The sequence below is a fragment of the Typopeltis vanoorti genome, chromosome 21 (genome assembly GCF_054136105.1).
Source record: "Typopeltis vanoorti isolate ZY-2024b chromosome 21, IOZ_Tvanoo_1.0, whole genome shotgun sequence".
In the NCBI taxonomy this organism is placed as follows: domain Eukaryota; kingdom Metazoa; phylum Arthropoda; class Arachnida; order Uropygi; family Thelyphonidae; genus Typopeltis; species Typopeltis vanoorti.
Genome location: NC_143569.1, coordinates 12,785,003 through 12,807,538, shown reverse-complemented (window position 1 = coordinate 12,807,538; position 22,536 = coordinate 12,785,003). Strand labels below are relative to the sequence as shown.

The 22,536-nt window shown below is 36.5% G+C and overlaps 1 protein-coding gene across 3 annotated transcripts in view; it reads right to left on the bottom strand.

Annotated features, from left to right (window-relative positions):
• The window catches only part of LOC150094627 (pyrroline-5-carboxylate reductase 3-like), a 222,005-nt gene that overhangs the window by 187,267 nt on the left and 12,202 nt on the right, over window positions 1-22,536 (bottom strand). For all 3 annotated transcript variants that reach the window (XR_016550124.1, XM_090411092.1, XM_090411091.1), the window contains exon 2: window positions 16,081-16,145. Coding sequence is in view for 2 of the 3 variants with exons in the window: in XM_090411092.1 (XP_090267218.1) it covers window positions 16,081-16,145 (65 nt within the window). In the remaining variant the exon portion in view is untranslated. The remainder of the gene's footprint in view (window positions 1-16,080; window positions 16,146-22,536) is intronic.

Below are 22,536 nucleotides of genomic sequence, written 5' to 3'. Positions count from 1 at the left end.
TACAATTTTACCAGACAAAAGATCGAAAGTCCTATTTTAGCACCCACTAATGTTGTAAAAAAAAAATTACAGCTTTGTGGGAGTTGCTCTTAAGATAAGTCTCCCAAATTTTTGGCAAATTAATGCAACCATATTTGTTCAGGTTTGGAAAATTCTTCATAGCCATGCTTGACTCAAAAAATAATCTTCTGGTTCTGTAACAACTTCTAAATAGCACATTAGTTTTCTTTCATCTAATCCTGTGTGAAGAAGTTTCCAAAGTGTCTTTCTGCCAGTCATAATGGTAGTGAATGTATTTTTTAGGTTCTTACAGGTGGATGTTAACAGATCTTCCTGTCTACCCATAATGGGCAAAGTCAGAGTCACAAGGAACTTCATACATTCTAGGGTGTGCTAGAAGGTGAAGTTTATCCTTAGGCAAGCAGATCAGAGTTGCTAATTTAACATGAGGTTTGAATGTGGTGCAAAGGCCATGTTTCATTAGTACTTTGGCTATCTTTTCTGATGTACCTCTGACACAGGGAATAGAAATGGTACTGTTGTGCTCCTGTATATTAGAGGAGGGAGAAGTAATGGGGCTATGTAGTCTTTTATCTATTTGGTAGGAATTGTAGCCACTGGCCAAGAAGTATGGTGCAGATATTTGATTTCTGTGGACAGAGCTGCATCATTAGACCAAATGGCTCTAGTTCTGTGTATAAGTGTTTTTAAAATGCCATACTGTTGGACTGGATGATGATGTGATTTTTTATGTAGATATCTTCCTGTGTTTATAATGAAATGCAGCAAACTTCAAAATACAGATAACCCTCGTATAAACTTGCCCAACAGTTAGCCAAGTCTCTTGTCCCCTTTACTGAAAACTCCTCTACTTTTGTAAAAAATTCAGTCCATTTCAAATCACTAGTTGAAAATCATGTTCTTAAAAATTCAGACATAATGGTTAGTTTTAAAGTGGATGTTAGCTTTATAATATCCACATACATCCTATCGACTATAGGACGTAGGTGGATATTAGATTTGTGGATTTTTGGTAATCCATAAATGCAGGGTGGTGTAATATGAATCGATTTTATTTTTTTGATGATTTCTTTTGGCCAGGAAGTCACTTTTTTCAATAATTTGCTGACTTTTTTTTTATTTCGACATCCCTTCACACAGGATTAGATGGAAGAAAACTAATGTACTATTTAGAAGTTGTTACAGATCTGAAATATTATTTTTGATTCAGCCATGGCTACGAAGAATTCTCCACACCTGAACAAATATGGTTGCATTAATTTACCAAAAATTTGGGAGACTGTTATCTTAAGAGCAACTCCCACACAGCTGACAATTCATAATTTACATAAAATTATAATTTTTTTTTACATTAGAGGGTGCTAAAATAGGACTTTCAATTATTTGTCCAATAAAATTGTATTGTTTCACTTACTCACTGTTGGGTATAAATGCTGTGTTGTGCTCTGATGATCCTGATTAGAAATTTAGTGAAATGTAAGTTAATAAAACATCTTTTTTATGAAATAGTTAAAAATAAATTATGAAGATTACAAGATATAATCTAATATACTGTTTTTTTTTTATCAACAGCAAATACTGTAATAATGTTTTATTTATATTATATTAATAGTCTGTTATGAATTTTTAGTTTCTCATGTAAAAAATAAATTTACTTTGTAAAAAAGGGGATATATTTATGTGAAAGCCTTTCATATTTACTATTTTTTTTTGTTTGTTTATTTGTAAGATTTAGAGTACATTTTTAGGTTTTTGTTAAGTAACCCTTATTAGTTATGTTTATATTATAAACTATCACCAAAATTCAATGATTTCATAATGGTGATAGGTCCCTAATGCCTGGATTTAGTACTGTAATTCATGAATTACATTTACTACATTTTAACAGTTTAAAGAATTTGACATTCGTTTCTTTAGCATTGAGAATTAAGAAAGTTAAGGTAGAGACTGGAAAATTTATCTAAATGAGTTTCTTCTGATGGTGAATGACTACTAGAAAACAGAAATTTTAAAGAAGGCTTCTTTGAACACTGTTTTGCAAGTTAAAACTATAATACAGTTTGGTGAAAGTTTAAGATTTTTTGATGTGTCTACAGTTATTAATAAGAGTGAAAAATTATACTTCTTTTTAACAGTGTTGTTTGTGTGATTTTTGCACACTTAACAGCACATCTACTAATGGTATCTGGATGGGTTATGATTTCCAAAATTTTCAAATTTGTGAAAAAAGTGACTCTATACTTTCACTGATAATCCTACTGTTAATTAATTATCATGTCAGCTGTACCAGTTATGTTAAAATTCTTATCCTGATACCGAACTCTCTCTCTCTCTCTGTCAGGTGTCAATCACCCATCAATCTCCTCAGTGAGCATGCACACTAGTTCAACTAAGCAGTAAGTAAGAAGTTAATAATGGCTGATGTCATCAGTATCGAAAAGAGAATGTCTTTACAATGAACAATAGATATCACCATAACTTAGTGAATTACAATGGAGAACATTCAAATTATTACAAATATCTGACACACAGTAAGTACAATAAATCTCATATACTTTAGATTTCATTTTAACAAAAATATCAATATCAGAAACATCGCAAGTGCTGATTACATGTGGTTAAAAAACGAAAATGAATAAAATGCTAACATAGAGAAACAACTGTAAAAAGATTCATACTTGTGAATTATGATTATTTTTACACTGCCTTCAAATTGCAATATCTATCTGTCATAAATACACAAAAAGTGTTTATCATCATCATTATTATATAGCCATATATATATATATATATATAATATAATATATAATATACATACAATATATATATATATACATTATATATATACAATACAATGTATGTATAGTTATACATGCAATGTGGGTGGAAAGTTGAAACTGAGCAGATATATGTGGTAAGTGGTGATAAAGGTGATTGGGCAGGTGTGTGTGTGGGGGGGGGGGGGGGGAATCACAACCAACATGGCATGGAGAGGACTAGCTATACACCTAAAAATGAACTGCTATGTTTGTTTACAAATGCCAGAAGTATCAGAAATAAGGGGAATGAAATGGTTTCAGTGATCGAGTTTATTCAACCCAAAATCACTGGAATAAATGAAACATGGTTGAATGAAGATGATATCTTAATAGGAATAGAAACGGGAAGATCATTTTGAGTCTCTGGGGAGGGTGTTCTCCAGCACGGTCCGTGAGGGGCAATGTCGGTGGATGCTTGTCTCTGGAACATGAGCAGTGCTACTTAGTGGTGGGGTGCCCATCACTGAGCGGAACCAACGTGTTGAGTTGGACAGTTTATCGGCCACTCGTAGGGGTTGGTCTGGGAGATATTGTATATATATTATATATTGTATTATATATATATATATATATATATGACTATATAATAATAATAATGAACACTTTTTGTGTACTTATGACAGAACAGTATTTTTCGAGAGGATAGAGAGAGCAAGGGGGGGGGGGGTGCTGCTGATGACAGCAGGAGAATTAATTCCACATAAGGTAGACATGAAAGGGAGGAAATAGTGACAATGGTTATGAGGTGGTGTGGTGTAACGTGGAGGTTGAGAGGAAGACATATTTAGTTGGATGTTGCTATAGGCCTGGGAAGGAATGTGGAGGTGGTGATGAAGAAATGTATAAACAACTTGGATTAGTGAACAAAGGAAAGGTAATTATTATTGGTGATTTTAATTATGGCAGTGTAGACTGAAATGAAGAGATAGCATTTGGGAATACTGTTGGGTATAAATGCTGTGTTGTGCTCTGATGATCCTGATTAGAAATTTAGTGAAATGTAAGTTAATAAAACATCTTTTTTATGAAATAGTTAAAAATAAATTATGAAGATTACAAGATATAATCTAATATACTGTTTTTTTTTTATCAACAGCAAATACTGTAATAATGTTTTATTTATATTATATTAATAGTCTGTTATGAATTTTTAGTTTCTCATGTAAAAAATAAATTTACTTTGTAAAAAAGGGGATATATTTATGTGAAAGCCTTTCATATTTACTATTTTTTTTTGTTTGTTTATTTGTAAGATTTAGAGTACATTTTTAGGTTTTTGTTAAGTAACCCTTATTAGTTATGTTTATATTATAAACTATCACCAAAATTCAATGATTTCATAATGGTGATAGGTCCCTAATGCCTGGATTTAGTACTGTAATTCATGAATTACATTTACTACATTTTAACAGTTTAAAGAATTTGACATTCGTTTCTTTAGCATTGAGAATTAAGAAAGTTAAGGTAGAGACTGGAAAATTTATCTAAATGAGTTTCTTCTGATGGTGAATGACTACTAGAAAACAGAAATTTTAAAGAAGGCTTCTTTGAACACTGTTTTGCAAGTTAAAACTATAATACAGTTTGGTGAAAGTTTAAGATTTTTTGATGTGTCTACAGTTATTAATAAGAGTGAAAAATTATACTTCTTTTTAACAGTGTTGTTTGTGTGATTTTTGCACACTTAACAGCACATCTACTAATGGTATCTGGATGGGTTATGATTTCCAAAATTTTCAAATTTGTGAAAAAAGTGACTCTATACTTTCACTGATAATCCTACTGTTAATTAATTATCATGTCAGCTGTACCAGTTATGTTAAAATTCTTATCCTGATACCGAACTCTCTCTCTCTCTCTGTCAGGTGTCAATCACCCATCAATCTCCTCAGTGAGCATGCACACTAGTTCAACTAAGCAGTAAGTAAGAAGTTAATAATGGCTGATGTCATCAGTATCGAAAAGAGAATGTCTTTACAATGAACAATAGATATCACCATAACTTAGTAAATTACAATGGAGAACATTCAAATTATTACAAATATCTGACACACAGTAAGTACAATAAATCTCATATACTTTAGATTTCATTTTAACAAAAATATCAATATCAGAAACATCGCAAGTGCTGATTACATGTGGTTAAAAAACGAAAATGAATAAAATGCTAACATAGAGAAACAACTGTAAAAAGATTCATACTTGTGAATTATGATTATTTTTACACTGCCTTCAAATTGCAATATCTATCTGTCATAAATACACAAAAAGTGTTTATCATCATCATTATTATATAGCCATATATATATATATATATATATAATATAATATATAATATACATACAATATATATATATATACATTATATATATACAATACAATGTATGTATAGTTATACATGCAATGTGGGTGGAAAGTTGAAACTGAGCAGATATATGTGGTAAGTGGTGATAAAGGTGATTGGGCAGGTGTGTGTGTGGGGGGGGGGGGGGGGGGGAATCACAACCAACATGGCATGGAGAGGACTAGCTATACACCTAAAAATGAACTGCTATGTTTGTTTACAAATGCCAGAAGTATCAGAAATAAGGGGAATGAAATGGTTTCAGTGATCGAGTTTATTCAACCCAAAATCACTGGAATAAATGAAACATGGTTGAATGAAGATGATATCTTAATAGGAATAGAAACGGGAAGATCATTTTGAGTCTCTGGGGAGGGTGTTCTCCAGCACGGTCCGTGAGGGGCAATGTCGGTGGATGCTTGTCTCTGGAACATGAGCAGTGCTACTTAGTGGTGGGGTGCCCATCACTGAGCGGAACCAACGTGTTGAGTTGGACAGTTTATCGGCCACTCGTAGGGGTTGGTCTGGGAGATATTGTATATATATTATATATTGTATTATATATATATATATATATATATGACTATATAATAATAATAATGAACACTTTTTGTGTACTTATGACAGAACAGTATTTTTCGAGAGGATAGAGAGAGCAAGGGGGGGGGGGTGCTGCTGATGACAGCAGGAGAATTAATTCCACATAAGGTAGACATGAAAGGGAGGAAATAGTGACAATGGTTATGAGGTGGTGTGGTGTAACGTGGAGGTTGAGAGGAAGACATATTTAGTTGGATGTTGCTATAGGCCTGGGAAGGAATGTGGAGGTGGTGATGAAGAAATGTATAAACAACTTGGATTAGTGAACAAAGGAAAGGTAATTATTATTGGTGATTTTAATTATGGCAGTGTAGACTGAAATGAAGAGATAGCATTTGGGAATAAGGAAAATGAATTTCTTGAGAGATAGCTATCTCAGGCAGCAAGTAAAGGAGGGCACGTGAGGATTGAGGAACGAGAGTTCTAGATCTGATCATTTCATTATAGGATGTAATTGTGAGGGGGGGGTTTCACACTTTCCTCCAGTTGGCGAAAGTGATGCGTCATGGCTAGTCATATGCAGACTTTTGTGAGGAAAGGACATATGTGGAATTATAAATCTGGTGATTATGACAAGCTTAGGAGACAGTCTGGACCTATAACATGGAACGAAGAGTTGAGCAGTAAGGAAATAAAAGCTTCTTAGGAACTCACAAAGAAATACATAAACAGCATCAATGTGTGAATGTATTCCGAAGACCAAAAGGCTGAATAAGGTGGGTGTAAAATATATAAAAGTGCAGCATAAGCATGAAATCTGGAAAAAGAAAGTACTTTGGAGGAAGTACAAGAATAATGGTAATAATCAGTCACATGAAGAGTATAAAGAACAAACCAGGAAAATGACTCAGTTAGTAAGAAAAACAAAAGTAGTGCATGAGCAGAAATTGGCAAATCAGGCAAAGAAAAACCATAGAGAATTTTTTAGATATGTGCAAGTAGAAGGAAGAATGATCATTGTTATTATTACAGGCGACTCCAGGGAGTCCTTAGACTCATCAAGGGAGGCCCTAAACATCATGTCCACGCCATTCGTCATTCTCACAGTATCTATCATACCTTGCCTTGAACTCATTCATTGTCATAGCACCCACAACAGACTCTGGCAGCTTATTCCACTCATTTACCACTCTAAAAGTAAAGAACCCAGCTCTAACACCTTTGCTAACCACACTCTTGCCCAGCTTCCATAGATGTCCCCCTAGTTCTCCCACCACCAGTCCTTATCTCAAAAATATCCTCTGAATTAATCCTATAGAAACCCTTCAGCAATTTGAATGTCTCAATCATATCTCCCCTTTTCTGCCTATCAACCAATTTCTGCAACCCACAAATCTTCAACCTGTTCTCATAAGGTTCATTCCATAGACCTGCTATCAATTTGGTCACTCGCCTCTGGATCCTCTCCACCTCCTCCCCATCAAGAAGAAACCTAGGTGACCAAATTTGAGTACAGTAGTCGAGATGAGGTCTTATCAAGGCTCGGTACAGAGGAACAATAACTTTCTTGTCTCTGCTCGTCAAAGTATTTTTCAGCAACCAAGTGATTTGATGAGCTGATTTAGCCACTTTTGCAATGTGTCCCCTAAACTTCATTTCCCTATCCACCAACACTTCCAAGTCCCTGGCCTCATCAATCTCCTGGAGTACAGTTCCACCAATGTGGTATACTGCTGCTAATCTATTCACCCCAAAATGCATAACCTTACATTTTGTCACATTAAATTGACATCCATTCTCCTTAGCCCAAAACTCCAATCTATCCAAATCATCCTGCAAGATTTTGACATCTTCTATATTCACTATTGCCCTACTCAACTTTGCATCATCAGCGAACAAATGAACCATTCCTTTTAGATCCTTCCCTATATCATTAATGAACAATACTGAAGTAACATGAAGTTAATGGATGAAAGTGGTAGAATGGTAACTGCTGCAGAAGACATTGTCGAGGTATTCAGTGATCAATTTATAAGGGTGTTTCATCCTGATCAGGGTGAAATCATGAGAAACTCAAGTGTAGAGGACATAGGAGAGGGTGGCTTAACTTTGAGTGTAAGAATGTAAATTGTAAAGCCTTGTGAATAGGAGGAAGAGTGGGGACATGATTGAGATATATAAGCTAGTCAGGGATTGTTATCAGGTTGACATTTAAGAGATTTTTCATAGAATGGGATGGGGTGGTAGAACAAGAGGCCATCCCTTGAAAATGTATAAGGAGGGTGTGAGCAGAGGAGTGAGGAGAAGGTTCTTTGCATGTAGAGTAGAGTGTGTTGGGAATATAGCCACAATGAATCAAATTAAAGTACAGTTTAATGAGTTCTGTGTATGATAGTGTGCATCTCCCACAATGAGTCTCCAACTCCATGGAGGTCAGATATTATTATTAACAATAATAATATACAGATATTCCCATGTTCATGCACACAAACAATTGTTTTTTTTTTTATATACAGGGTGTTCGGGATAAATTTGACAGTTTCGTAAGGAAAAAGAAAATCTTCTTTGTATCTATTAAATTTAATGAATTGACAAAAAAACATTACAGGCAGAGTTAATTACAATACTATCAACAAGATTTACTCAAAATAACCACCATTAGCATCGATCACAGCTTCAATTCTGCTTCGGAACCTCGAACAAGCTGATGCTACAGTCTCCCTGGGAAGGGCCGCAAAAACTGTTTTAATTTTATCCATTAACTGGGCTTTTGTATTACTGGAAGTGCGATTGGTGTCTTTTTCGACTGCGCCCCATACAAAATAATCCATGGGGTTAAGGTCTGGGGAGTTTGGAGGCCAAACATTTGGACTGGTGAAGTCGTAGAAATTTTCAGACAACCATTTTTGACTTTTCCCAGAGGTGTGGCAAGGGGCCGAATCCTGCTGCCATACATACGGCCTACCATTGCCTACCCTTGTTATCCAGGGCTTGACTACAGTTAGCAACTCCACGAACAAAGCCCGAATTCCAATGCCAGGGTTCTTCAACACCTGTTCCTGCAGATTTGCGAGGAATTCTGCTGTACGAACGCAATCAGATCGTCTGCTAGGGATCTTTCTTCTTGCCACATCCTCGTAGTCACCATTGCAAGTCTCTAGTTCATGCCTGATTGTTTTTACTGTATTCAGGGAGCATTGGGCAGCAGTCGTAATATCCTTATTTTGATGGCGGGCACGAATCATCATGATACAAGTTATTCTCTTCCATGATTCAGGTGGGTTCCAGCTATCCATCCTTTCTGACATCTTGTATATGAATGAAGAAGGGTCCAAACTTTTAAATGAAGAGAAGTGTGTGTTAATACATGTAACTTACGGAAAAATATAATTAATTATAAATATGTCAAATTTATCCCGAACACCCTGTATATGACACCTTATGATAGTCAAGATACAAATATCTTAATTTAACATTAGTAATAAAATTAAACTTAGTAATTTTATTGTTAAAACTGTTCTATACCATACACCTTATCTTGAAAGTACTTTACACTCCTTTACCTTTTGGCTATATTTGATTACAATTGTTAATGACTTAAGTATTATGTTCCCATGGTCTTAATAGTACCCTCGTGACTGGATGGAGACTGGCAGAATAGAAACAATTTGTAACTTGGTCTAGTTCTTTCTTCCTTCACGTAACTTCAGTAGTTGGCTGTGTTTCACTTTGATGATGCGAGACATTGCAAAATATTTGCAAGCTATATTAAATTGTTTATTTCATTGGATAATTTATGTATACAGTTAATTATGAAACGCTATTTTCTTCACCTAGCACTCTTGTGGAGATAATCACTTGGGAGATGGGAGAATGTATGATACATCACAGAGTGAAATGGAGTCTGAAGGAAACAATAACAGGCATAAAAAGTGATAGCACATTAATCTTTCTTTATACAAATACCACATCAGGAATAAAGAAAGTAAATTGGTGGCAATGATAGCCTCAGATTGTCCAAAGAGTATTTGGAATCAGTGAAATGTGGTTGACAGAAGATGATCCTGGCAGGAATAGAAGTAAATGAACAAATCTTATTTGGACAGGATAGGAAGGGCAAATGGGGCGATGAAAGTGTTACTTATGCTAAGTGATGAGTTGAGTCCTCTTGGAGTAGAGAATTTGGAAGGAAATGGCACAAATAGTTTTGAAAGTGTATAGTATGAAATGGAGGTGAATAGGACAAGATATTATTATTATTATTACTCACACCCTCTTTATACAGTTCCCAGGGATGACCTCTGGTTCTCCCCCTTGTTGTTGTTATAGGATTAACTTCTCCAGCATTAATCCTATAACAACCCGCTTACCAACTTGTAGGTCTCTATCATATCTCCCCTCTTCCTCCTATCCACCAGCCTCTGCAAATTACATCTTCTCAATATTTCCTCATACTCGACATTCCAGAGGTAAACTACCTTTGTCAGTCACCTTTGGACCCTTTCCAACATCTGGGCACAATAGTCCATGTGTGGCCTAATCAAAGCCTTATACAACGGAACAAGAATCTCCCTACTTCTACACGTCAGTGTCCTCCGCATCATTCCCAGAAGCCTTTATGTTGTCTTCACAATTTTGGCTATGTGTCCCCTAAATTTCAGATCCTTATCCACTATCACCCCCAGATCTCTTATTTCCTCCATCTCCAACAATATATCCTCATCAAGTATAAACTCTGCATCCCATCTTTGTTTTCCAAATTTTAAAACCTTACATTTTGCAACATTGAACTTGCATCCCCATTTCCGTGCCGAATCACTCAATTTATTCAAGTCTCCTTGTAAGGCTACAACATCTTCACTACTCTTCATGGTTTGTCCCAACTTTGCATCATCTGCAAACAACTGAATATCTCCATCCAAATCTTCACCAATATCATTAATATACAAGTTAAACAGTAATGGCCCTAAAACAGACCCCTGAGGCACTCCACTAGTGACTTTCCTTTTCCTGGATATCACTCCCCCATATAGAACTTGTTGATACCTATCAGATAGCTAGTCTCCAATCCAATGCACTAGTCTAATATCCAACCCCATCTGTTCTAGTTTGACTGTCAACTTATCATGTATACTCTATCAAAAGCCTTTTTGCAAAATCCAAGTATATTACTGTATATCCTTCTCCTCTGTCCAAGTAAGCAATCATTTTATTGTAATAAGTAAGTAGATTAAAACATGACTCCTTTTAGCAAATCCATGCTGTCCATCAAAGATAATACCATTGTTGTCAACCCAACTCAGGATCCTAGTTCTCACAAGCTTCATCAACAACTTAACCACAACACCTGACACACAGATAGGCCTATAGTTTGATGCTTGAGTTCGATCACCTCCTTTATGAAGTAGCACAATCTTGCCCTCTTTAGGAACATGACCAAGTGCAAGACGCGTATTAAAAAATGTGTCAAGGCAGGTGTCAACTCGCAGGCTCATTCCTTCAGAATACATGATGATATATTATCAAGTCCCAAAGCCTTATTAACATCTAGTTTACTCAACCCCCCATACACCTCTTGCTCACTTACAGTCAGTCTCTCCTCCCCATCATCAACTGCTCTCAATCTCTCCATGAAGTCACATTCACAAGATTGAAAGACCTTTATGAACTGCTCATTAAGTATCTCCACTGCACATTCTGCAACAGCTGTCTTTATATCATTTTCTCCAATCAGTGTCATCCTTCCATAATCATTCTTTCTTTTGCTGGCTATATATCGAAAGAACTCCTTAGGATTATTTTTGGCATAATTTGCTAACTGCTGTTCATACCTCTCTTTAGCTACCCTCACCAACCAAGTCACCCTCCTTGCCTGGTCTTTGTAGACCTCATGGAATTGGTTATTTCCACTTCTCTTATGCTGCCTATTTAGTGGGGGTGTTGCTATTGGTCAGAGAACAAAGAGGCTGACTTGTCAAGTGCACTTGGCAAGTGATCATTATGGGAGATTTTAACTATAGTGGTATAAAATGAGCAGAGAAAAGAACAGCAGTAAGGGAATGGAATTTCAGGAATTCATGAGAGATAAATATCAGGCAACATGCAGTAAAGAGAACACAAGGATCAAGAAAATTTTGGTGCTCCCAAATCAGTGTAAGTGAAGGATTGACTGTGAGGAAATAGCCACTTCAGGGATAAATGAGTATGAGTGCAAGAATGATTGTGAAGAGCTGGGTAGAGTTTCCCAGGTTCTGAAACTAAATGAATAAGTAATGACATTACATAAGGGTAAATGTGGACCCAAGGGGATTGAAATGCATGTCTAACTAATGACCAAAGTATCAGAAATAAAAGAGAGAAATTTTTGGCACTGGTCAGCTCGATTTGGCCAAAAATCATTGGCATCATTGAGACCTGTCTGTCAAAGAATGATGTAATTACAGGAATAGAATGTAACAGATATTGTATTCAGAGAAGATAGAGAAATAGGGCAGGAGGAGGGGTATTATTAATGATAGCTAAAGAACTTCAACCAACAAAAACAGAAGTTAAGGAAGATTATAGATCTCAGGAAAACAGTTCATTTGAGGATGTCTGTTGTCAGATATATGCCAATAGAACAAAATATATTGGTAGTTGCTGCTATAGACCTGGAGATCCACAAGAAGAAGACGTAGATTACATGAATCAGCAGACTAACATAATGAGTGCAAGCCAAGCAATTATCATGGGACACTTCAACTATAAGGGATATAGATTGGAAGGAGAAAAGGACACATGGCAAAATGGAAATGGAATTTATAGTTACTATGGGATAATTACTTGATGGAGGAGATTAGAGGATAAGAGTGTTGGATCTGGTAATGGCATCATAACATCTATTTATACAGTAACAACTCTACCTCCAATCGGAGAAAAGGGGTCCATGCAATCTTGTCCTGGGAGGCTGCTCAGTATGGGGACTTTTCAGTAAAGAAAGGATTCATGTGAAACTACAAAGCTGGCATTCATGACAAAGGAGGCCACTTGGGGCAGTGTCATGGCATAAGAAACTAAATGGAGTGAATGTCATTAGTGAATGATAAGTGGTCAGGAAGGATTGTTTGAGCGCAGCAGTATCAGAGTACATACCCGGGATCAGGAGGATAAACCAAATAGGGATTAAGTGAATGACTAGTAATGTAAAGCAGGAGATGCAAAAAAAAAAAAAAAAAAAAGAAAGCACTGTAGAAGAAATATAAACAAAAAGATCTGTATTCTCATGAGCAATATAAAGCACAAGCAAAGAGGATAAAGTATGGTAAGGAAGGCTAAGTCAGATTTTGACAGGAAATTAGCTAAGCAGCTCAAAGTAAATCCAAGAGTTTTTTTATTGTTTTTGCTATGTAGCAAATAAGAGAAAGAATGATTATGGAAAGATAACTTTACTAAGTGTTGATGTTAAGAAAGAAGCAGAAAAATAGTTCAGTTACTAAGGGATCACTTTGTAAGGGTATATCATCCAGATGATGACTTTGCAGTTAGTGAAGTGACAGAGACTGATATCAGCATCGAGGTAGATAAACTGTGGGTACTCAGTATATTGAAAAATATCAATGTGCATACAGCAGTGGGCCTTGAAAGTATGTCAGCTCACGTGCTACAAGAAAGTGCATGTGAATTCTCACTGCTTCTGACCTCTGTAAGATAGTTCCACTACATAAAGGTGGCTCCAAGACAAAAGTAGCAAATTGCAGACCAACTGGATCTCTGGAGTAGTGGTTAAAGTATTCAAAAGTTAGTTAAAAGTACTCAATAAAAATATGACAGGGGACAGCATGGCTTTGTAAAAGAGAGGTCCTGACTCAGTAATTTATTCACATTTGTTAAATAAGTGACAGTAGAACTGGATAAAGGAAATGGCTATACCATGATACTGCTGGACTTTGCACCTTCAAATGCCTTTGCACTTTGCAAAGACATTTGACAGAATACCATATGCAAAATTATTGCAATAAGTTGGAGCAAACTTGAATGGATATGAGGTTGGTAGTATGGATGGGGGAATGGCTGACAGCCATCAGAGGGTGGTGTATGGTGAAGGGGAATCAAGGCAAAATGAGGGTGCCTGGTAGAGTGCCCCAGGGCTCTGTACTTGGACAGTGGTGAATGAGCAGAATGAACTGCCAGATGGGGCTTTGAGTGCCCCAACAGTAAATAAGTTTAAGGAGATGTATTGTGAGAGCCTCCGTAGCTCAGTCAGTATAGATGAAGCCCTTTGGTCAAAAAGACGTGGGTTCAATTCCCATCAGTGACGTGAGGAACCTTTACCTGGTCTCTTTCGACTAAAGGTGAGTTAGCCGGTCTCATATAGAGGTAGGTGGTTTTTTCATCCAGAAACTCAGGTTTTTCATCCCCCAGAACAGGCAAACTGTCCCGTGAACACACATGGATTACAGTCATGAATACGTCCCAGCCATATGCCAGTCCCTAGCCCGGATAAAATTAGGGGGGGGGGGGAGCAATAGTGAACTACCCTACAAAAATCTGACCAGGAATACTTTGTGGACAATGCCTACAAAGTCACTTATGATCGGAAACAACTGAAAGGGAAGATCAGGATCAGATGTATTGTGTTAATGTCTCCTATGATTTCTGACTCCATGGAGTAACTGAATAAATAATAATATGAGAAAAAATTAGAACTTCAGTCCAAGGAAAATGCTAACAAATTCTCTTATATGTGGAGAGTAGAGGAGAATAAATGATTATGAAGAAATGACTTGTTAGATGGAAAATGGAATCAATGAGCAATGTAGCTGATACACTAAAACTGTTTAATGATCACTTAAAGGAAAAGTGAGCATGTGTTTAAATTGTAGTTGAAATGTAAACATTAATGGTGTTAGACTCAATGGGAAAGATATGAATATCACTGAAAACTTCAAATATCTGGAAAATATACTTTCTAGTGATGGAAGTTTAGACCAGGATATGATGATGATGATGAGGATTTCACTAGGCCAAACTTTTTTTAATAATGTAAGTAGTCTACTTTGAGACAGTGAGGTTCCACTGAAGTGCAAGCTTTTGATTAACAAAAATTAATTTTTTCACATTTTGATTTTTGCAGCAGAGACATGGAGACTAACTAAAAGAGACAAAAATAAAATACAAGCAAACATTTTAGGGGCAATGCTGGCAAAAACAAGAAAAGACAGAATAAGAAATGTAGATGTTAGAAATAGTTTAGGACTATTGAGAATGAATTTAGAAAGAATACCACAAATGAATGTATAAAATGAAATTTGAGAGGATGATGATGGAAAAGGTGGAGAGACCAGATGAGAAAAGATCCTGAACTGGGATAGTGATCATGAAGAAAGAATTTGGGATGATAGAGGAAAAAAAAAAGAGAGATTTAATTCGCCTGACCTGACAGTTTGAAACGGCTGTTACTAAAGAAAGAAGAAGAATATGAGAAATGTGCAAATGTTTAGTCTGTTTACCAGTTATACTTTATATGACCCAGTCAGTGCAGCATTTACCAAATCAAATTTCTCTGCATTAAGAACCTGAAACTCTGGCTCTCATCTTATAAGACGGAAGCAAAATGAACTGTCTTAGTTTTAAAAGAATTCATTATTTAACTGCAGTTATTAATGATTCTTATATGTTGTTTTTATTTTTAATATTATATTATGAGCATTTCTGAATATACAGAATATGGAAGGATAATTTATTTTGAGTGCCTACACAGCCATGGGTCATGTCCATGGAAGACAAATATAGGTCCAATTCTAGTCACCAACTAAAATTGAACCTTTTTCTAGGCCTCTTTCAGCCAATTCCTAAGGAACGTTTTTTGAGGTACGTTTTCACCTCTTAGATGTAATAACTCAGATGATATACACATAATAATGATAACTAGGATTAGGAACATAAAATGGCAGGAATCGCACTAATCTTATGATAAAGATGGAGAATAAGCTACCAACCAACCTCCAAAAGGTAGGACTAAGGAGCGCTACTAAATGACTTTGGGGAATAAAACAGCATAAAGAATGTTATGATCATAGCCAATATGAGGGTTACACAATAGCAGTTATTCCTCTCTTCCTAAGCATGAAACCATTAATTGTTTGATAATTTACTGCACTATTACTGAAAAACTGCGAGAATCCAGCAACCAGAAGCTGTTAGGTGTGTAGCATTTCAGATTTGCTCACATTAATTTTCATAACTATTTAATGAGCCAGATAGAGATTTTGAATGTGCAAGTGGGCTTGCTGCTGTCTGGGCATTTGTTTTCTGTTGTGATGGTGCTAATTCTAATATTCAGCTAGATGAAGAAAAGAAAAATAATAACACAATTACCAGAAACCTCCCAAGGTTGGTATCAGTAGGTGCACTGGCCCAAATGCGGTCAGCCTGTACAAGTCCTAAATATTAAAAATATAAAACTGAATATTATATTACAATAAACATCAAAATTTTAAAAAAAATTACATTAAAAAAAAAACTTAAATTATAGTTTTGACTTTGTAAACATATTTTAAATCTAAAAATGAAATGTAACAAATTGTGCTATTATTATTATTGAAAACTTAGAAGTATTTTACACTGCTTCCAGAGCAATTTGGAACTCCAAAGATATCAAATTGCTCTTCAATCTAATTTATTCCTTCTTCAAAGAAGAAGAATCCTATTACTCCAGCAACACAGAAGTAAAAAAAAAAAAAAAAAAAAAGGAAAGAAACTTAAGTACTGTAATGTCAAATATTGTCACCTCAAAAGCATTTCTTTCATAGTTGGAGAAAACGTCAACTGGGCAGATAGTATGCGACTAGAAAGGGCCAGTGTAACACCACCACCAGCTCAACGAGCATATGAAGTGGTCTACTACTCTTTTTTTTCCCCCTCCAGTGTAAGGTATCTATCTCTGTCCTCTTCCTTTCTTTTCACATGCAATGCAGGTGATGGCCATGATATGCATGCTCTCCACACTAATTAATTAAAGAACTGGCAACTCCTTCATTTGAGAATACAACAGTAAAGTGGTTTCCACAGGTAGAGCACCAGGTAGTACAAGAGACTGAACCTGATAGTAATGCTTCCCAATTAGTTGGAAAATAATTCTATTGCTATATATGCTACTTACTCTATCAAGATGTGCCTGGAGAGAATCTGCATATATAGAGGTTGTGGGGGGTAAGGAAGAAGACACTTTGAGTACTCCTGATGAAGTCATGCAAACAAGTTCATTCCTACTGCATGCCTGCTGTATAAATTTTCTCAAGATTCCACATTCATAAAAAGACAGCATAACAAATTATTATTATTATTATTATTATTACATCACACCTCCAGGGAGTCCAAAGACTCATCGAGGGAGGGCACCTACTCCACCTCTTTATGTAACAGGTCATCATCTACACCAACGGCATCTAACGCCCACCATCACCACTAGTATTTTCACAGACAATTACAAACATCCATGCCCACGGCAGGATTCAAAACTGCAGCCTTTTGGCTGGAGAGCGGATACACTAACCACTCAGCCAGCCAAGCTGGCAGATTATAACCTCACTGTTAAAATAATATGCCACACAAACTAACAAAAAAAAAAAAAAATTAATGTCAAAAATGGAACAAAAATAATTGCAAATATATACATATATACATACATACAGGGTGGTTCAAAATTCAATGTACAAACTTTGAGGGGAGGTAGAGAACATCAAAATCAACCATTATTTAAATTAAGGGGATATTAAATCCCATGTTGTTTTAAAACCGAATAAGAATATTTAAGTAACTTAATGGTTTTGCACCTGTTTGAAACTCGTATAACAGAGTATATAAGTTCTTTTCGCTATACACTTTGGTATTAATTTGGTCTAGCTACTCACTGATGAAGCCTCAAAAAAGGCTGAAACCAGTCTGGGTAGTGACCTCCCACCATAATGTAATAACAGCATACATTTCTTGGAAATGTGTTTTTACATTATGGAAAAAACCTAAGAATAGCGATCAAAACTTTACTGACTTTGCTGCGAGTTCTCCGGTATTGTACTAGGGTCACTTGCATTAGCTCACGCTAGTGGTTGCCGATACTTTATAGTTTACTATATTTGGCATGAAACTCTCTGATTCCAATCTTTGAGTTTCTTATTCGGTTTTAAAACAATGTGGGATTTAATATCCCCTTAATTTAAATAATGTTTATATTGCCGAAATGAAGCTTATTAGCTATTTATATTTAAGTAAGTCAAAATCAACCATATTCACATAGCAAAGCATGACCAGAAATGCCACCCGAAGATGAGATAGGTGGTGCTGTTCGCCAGCGCTCCAGGTGAGCAACTGGGACTGGGGCTTCCTCATTCAAGTTTTCGACGTAGTACAAAGAACATGCATCATTTTACGAATGCCGAGATGGCAGACATGCACCTCGTTTACCATATTATGTATCTAACTACTATTGAACTGTTCAGTTATGCCTAATAAAGTTTTTTTACACCAATTACTGCCTTGTGTTATTTCTGTATCTTTGTGTCCCTGTTACTACCTTCCGGTGGCGTTTCCGGTCAGGCTTTCCTATGTGAATATGGTTGATTTTGATGTTCTCTACCTCCCCTCAAAGTCTATACATGGAATTTTGAAACGCCACCATTTTGAACCCCCCCCCCCCGTATGTATGTATGTATATATATATATATATATATATATATACCCAAAAAAAATTCAGCAAAACTTCCATGTAAAAAATTTAAAAAAAATAAAAATACCTTCAACATCAATTTTACCAATATTTGGGATCTCAATGTTAACTTCAATGATTCAATATGCATACTGTTACTTCCATACATCCAAATCCAATATGTTATTCATTAGTGAACCTCAAATGACATCCACAATGACAACAGCTCATTAACTTTCCATATTACATCATTCATGATGCCTTACATAAGAAGAATAGAACACATACTTTTGCCAAATCTGATCATGCCAAAGGTTATCAAGACCTAAAATCTTGAGCTTTGGCTCAAGATTCCTTTGCTTTGATTTGTTGCCTCCACTTGCTGCTGTACTGCTCTCCTAATTCTGATGATTATACTGACCATTTTTAATTATTTACATCTGAAAGTTGATCACATACACTAATTACCAAACAGTATCCTTTCTTTGAGATTTCATCTATTTGCTTTCTCTAACTTTACATAACAGGGGTAGCCAACTACACGTCCTTTCGGAGCCAAAATAATTTCAGTAAGACTTAGAAGAGCAGCAACATTTGACCGATGCAATGCCACAGGAGTGAGTGTGCATATGGCTAGCTTGTAAGAACTGCTTTGACTAATTACACACCTAATTTTTAAAGAGCTTATTAAAAAATGGATACAAGGAGGGCCTCTTCTAGTAAATAAGTAACTAAAATTATTGTATTTCGACTTTAAAATTATTCTAATTGTTCAAAGTAAACTTCATTTAATGTGTTTCGAATTAAACTTTTTTATTGCAGTAATTTTTATTAACACTGCTTTATTCTCTCTCTTTTCTCTTTTTTTTTTTATTTTTTTCCTCTTTTTTGTTATCTACTCTTCTCTTTTTGTTTATTTTCTCCTAGTAGATCGTGAAGAGCTGCATGATGCATCGACGTGAGCCGCATGCGACTCGTGAGCCACATTGTGGCCACCCCTGTTATATAGCAAGCTGGAAGAAAAATTTAATTATTTATTGTCAGTAACTAACTTAATCTGTCCACCAACCCACCAAGAATACTAGATAATCTTTGTCATTCTTCCAACACCCTGGATTTTTTTTAACCAGCCATCCTTCCAAATATAATTCTGATGTTAGCTTTCCTCTTGGCAAGTCAGACCATACCCTTGCCCATGTTTCTTTTTGTACAGATTGTCATTCACCCAACCAATCTCAGTCTCATATCCTATGGAACTACAATGCTGCCAAGTGAGATGACTATGCCTGCCTTCCCCCCCCACACACACACACAATGTCTAATTGTTCCTTCCACTCTCGTTATTCAAGCATTTGCTGCTATAAAATAACCAAAATTATTCTCTCATGTTAGAAACTTAATGGACTGAAACGGCACTGAGAAAGGATTAAAATATAATTAAATGTTTTTAATATTATAGGATTAAAAATAGCATTTAATTCTTCCAATATTTTATCTCAGTCACTGAGACATCATCAGAGACTACAATATATGAAGCTTGTAAAACACACACACACACACAAAGGGAACACCAAACTAAGTGAAACACGTCAACAAAAGACTAGTCTAACTAGGTGGGATGACCTCCTATGGACACCTGTCGGCAGCCCAGGATGTAAACTGGAATCTTGAAGTATTAGTGTTTCCCATATTTTGGGAAGCTTTATGCAACCATATTCATTTAAATTAGGCTGATTTCTGAGAGCTATTATAGCTTCTAAAAATACTCTTTCTCTTCTAAATTTACTGATGGAGCATGGTGGTCTTTTTCCAACTGATTGTATTGTATGAACTGTATCTAAAGCATGGTCTGCAAGGCCAGATTGACCACAATCATGACTGCAGATGTTTTTTGTGTTCATTCATACAGATGTTGGCTGATCTTCTTGTCTGTGCATAGTAGGCCAACTTGCAGGAAGTTCAGGCACAGAGAGGGGAGGGAGCTGATCTTTACTGAAATATTTAAGGTTAGCAAACTTTTGGTGGGGCTTGAAAGACATGCAGAGACTGTATTTCTTTAAGGCTGGTATTTTTATTATTATTATTATTATTATTCAGGCCTCCAAGGAGTCAAAAGACTCTCCGAGGGAGGTCCTTCCTAAGACATAAAGTCTGTCAAGACTCATCAAGGGGAGGTCTCCCCCCTGAGAAACACAAAGTCTATCATACCACTCTTTAAACTCACTGACCGTTCTCGCTCCCATCACTCCATCAGGCAATGCATTCCACGGCTCAACCACCCTCCACACAAAGAAACCACTCCTTACCCTCTTGCTCACAGTTTCCTTTCGTAACTTCCAGGGATGGCCTCTTGTCATCACTCCTTCCCGCTATTCAAAAAAGCGAAAGAACTCCCCAGTGTCAACCCTGTAACCACCTCTCAACAGTTTAAAAGTCTCAATCATATCACCTCTCTTTCTTCTATCCACCAAACTCTGCAGTCCACATTCTCTCAGCCAATCCTCATAACTATCCTTGTACAGTCCTGAAACCATCTTTGTCATCCATCTTTGTATCCTTTCCACAGTTAATTTATCCCCTTCAAATCCTGGGGACCAAATCTGAGAACAATAGTCCAAGTGTGGTCTGATCAGAGACTTATACAACGGAATGATAACCCTCTTATCTCTGCAGGTCAGTGTCCTTCTCATAATAGCAGCAATCCTCTGTGTTACCTTCACCACCTTTGCAATATGTCCCCTAAACTTCAGGTTTCTATCAATCATCAACCCCAGATCTCTTGTCTCCCCTACTTCCTCCAGTATAACTCCTCCCATAGAGTATGCAGCATCCCATCGATGTTTCCCAAACCTCAAGACCTTACATTCTGCTGCATTAAACTGACACCCCATTCATTTGCAGATCTATCTAGCTTATTTAAATCCTCTTGCAGGGCTACCACATCTGCACTATTACTAATAATCCTTCCCAGCTTCGCATCATCTGCAAACAACTGAATATCCCCCTGCAATCCACTGGCTATGTCATTGATATAAAGGATAAACAATATAGGTCCTAGTACTGAGCCCTGTGGGACCCCACTTGTAACCCTCTGCCTCCTGGAAACTGCTCCACCATACACAACTCTCTGATACCTATCAGACAGCCAATCCTGAATCCAGTTGACCAATCTGACATCCAGACCCATGTGCTGCAACTTAAATATCAGCTTATCATGTGGCACCCTGTCAAATGCCTTTGCCAAGTCTAAGAAAATTGCAGTATATGCCTTTCCCTCATCTAATGTTCTTGTAACTTTATTATAAAAGGCTAGCATATTGCTAAAACAAGAGCGTCCTTTCACAAATCCATGTTGATTCTCACAGATCACATTACCCTCATCTGCCCAATGCTGTATACGGTCCCTCACTACTTTCTCCAAGATCTTAACAACTACTGATGACACACAGACTGGCCTATAATTAGACACTTCCAGTCTGTTACCACCCTTATGCAATGGCACTATCTTACCTTCCTTCCATTCCCTGGGCACCTTTGCCAAAGCCAGACTTCCACTGAAAAACCATGTTAAAGGCACTGTCAATTCCCTAGCACATTCTCTCAAAACTCGTGGTGAAATACCATCCAGTCCCACAGCTTTACTGACATCCAGAGTACTCAGTATCTGAAACACACTCTCCTCCTGTACCTCCAGATCTCGAACCACTCCTATCTCTAGCATTAAAACTGACTCCTCTAGGATGAAATACTCCAATAAAGTGTTCATTGAACAATTCCACTATGTCCTCTGCATCAGTCACTCTATTCCCATTTTTATCCCACAATATTATTCTTCCACAGTCATTTCTCCTCCTACTGGCCACATAGCTAAAAAATTCCCTAGGATTTTCTTTGGATCTTAGGGCCAATCTCTCTTATATTCCAGTTTCGCTTTCCTTACCACATTAGTCACTCTTCTGGCCTGTGTCTTATATTCCTCATGCATCTCTTCACCTGTCTCCTTATATCTCTTCCATAGCCTCTTTTTCGCATGCAATTCCTGTTTAATATTGTTTGTCATCCACTTTACTCCAAATTGCGTCCTCTTCTTCACTCGTGGTATACAACTTACCATTGCTGATAACAAATAT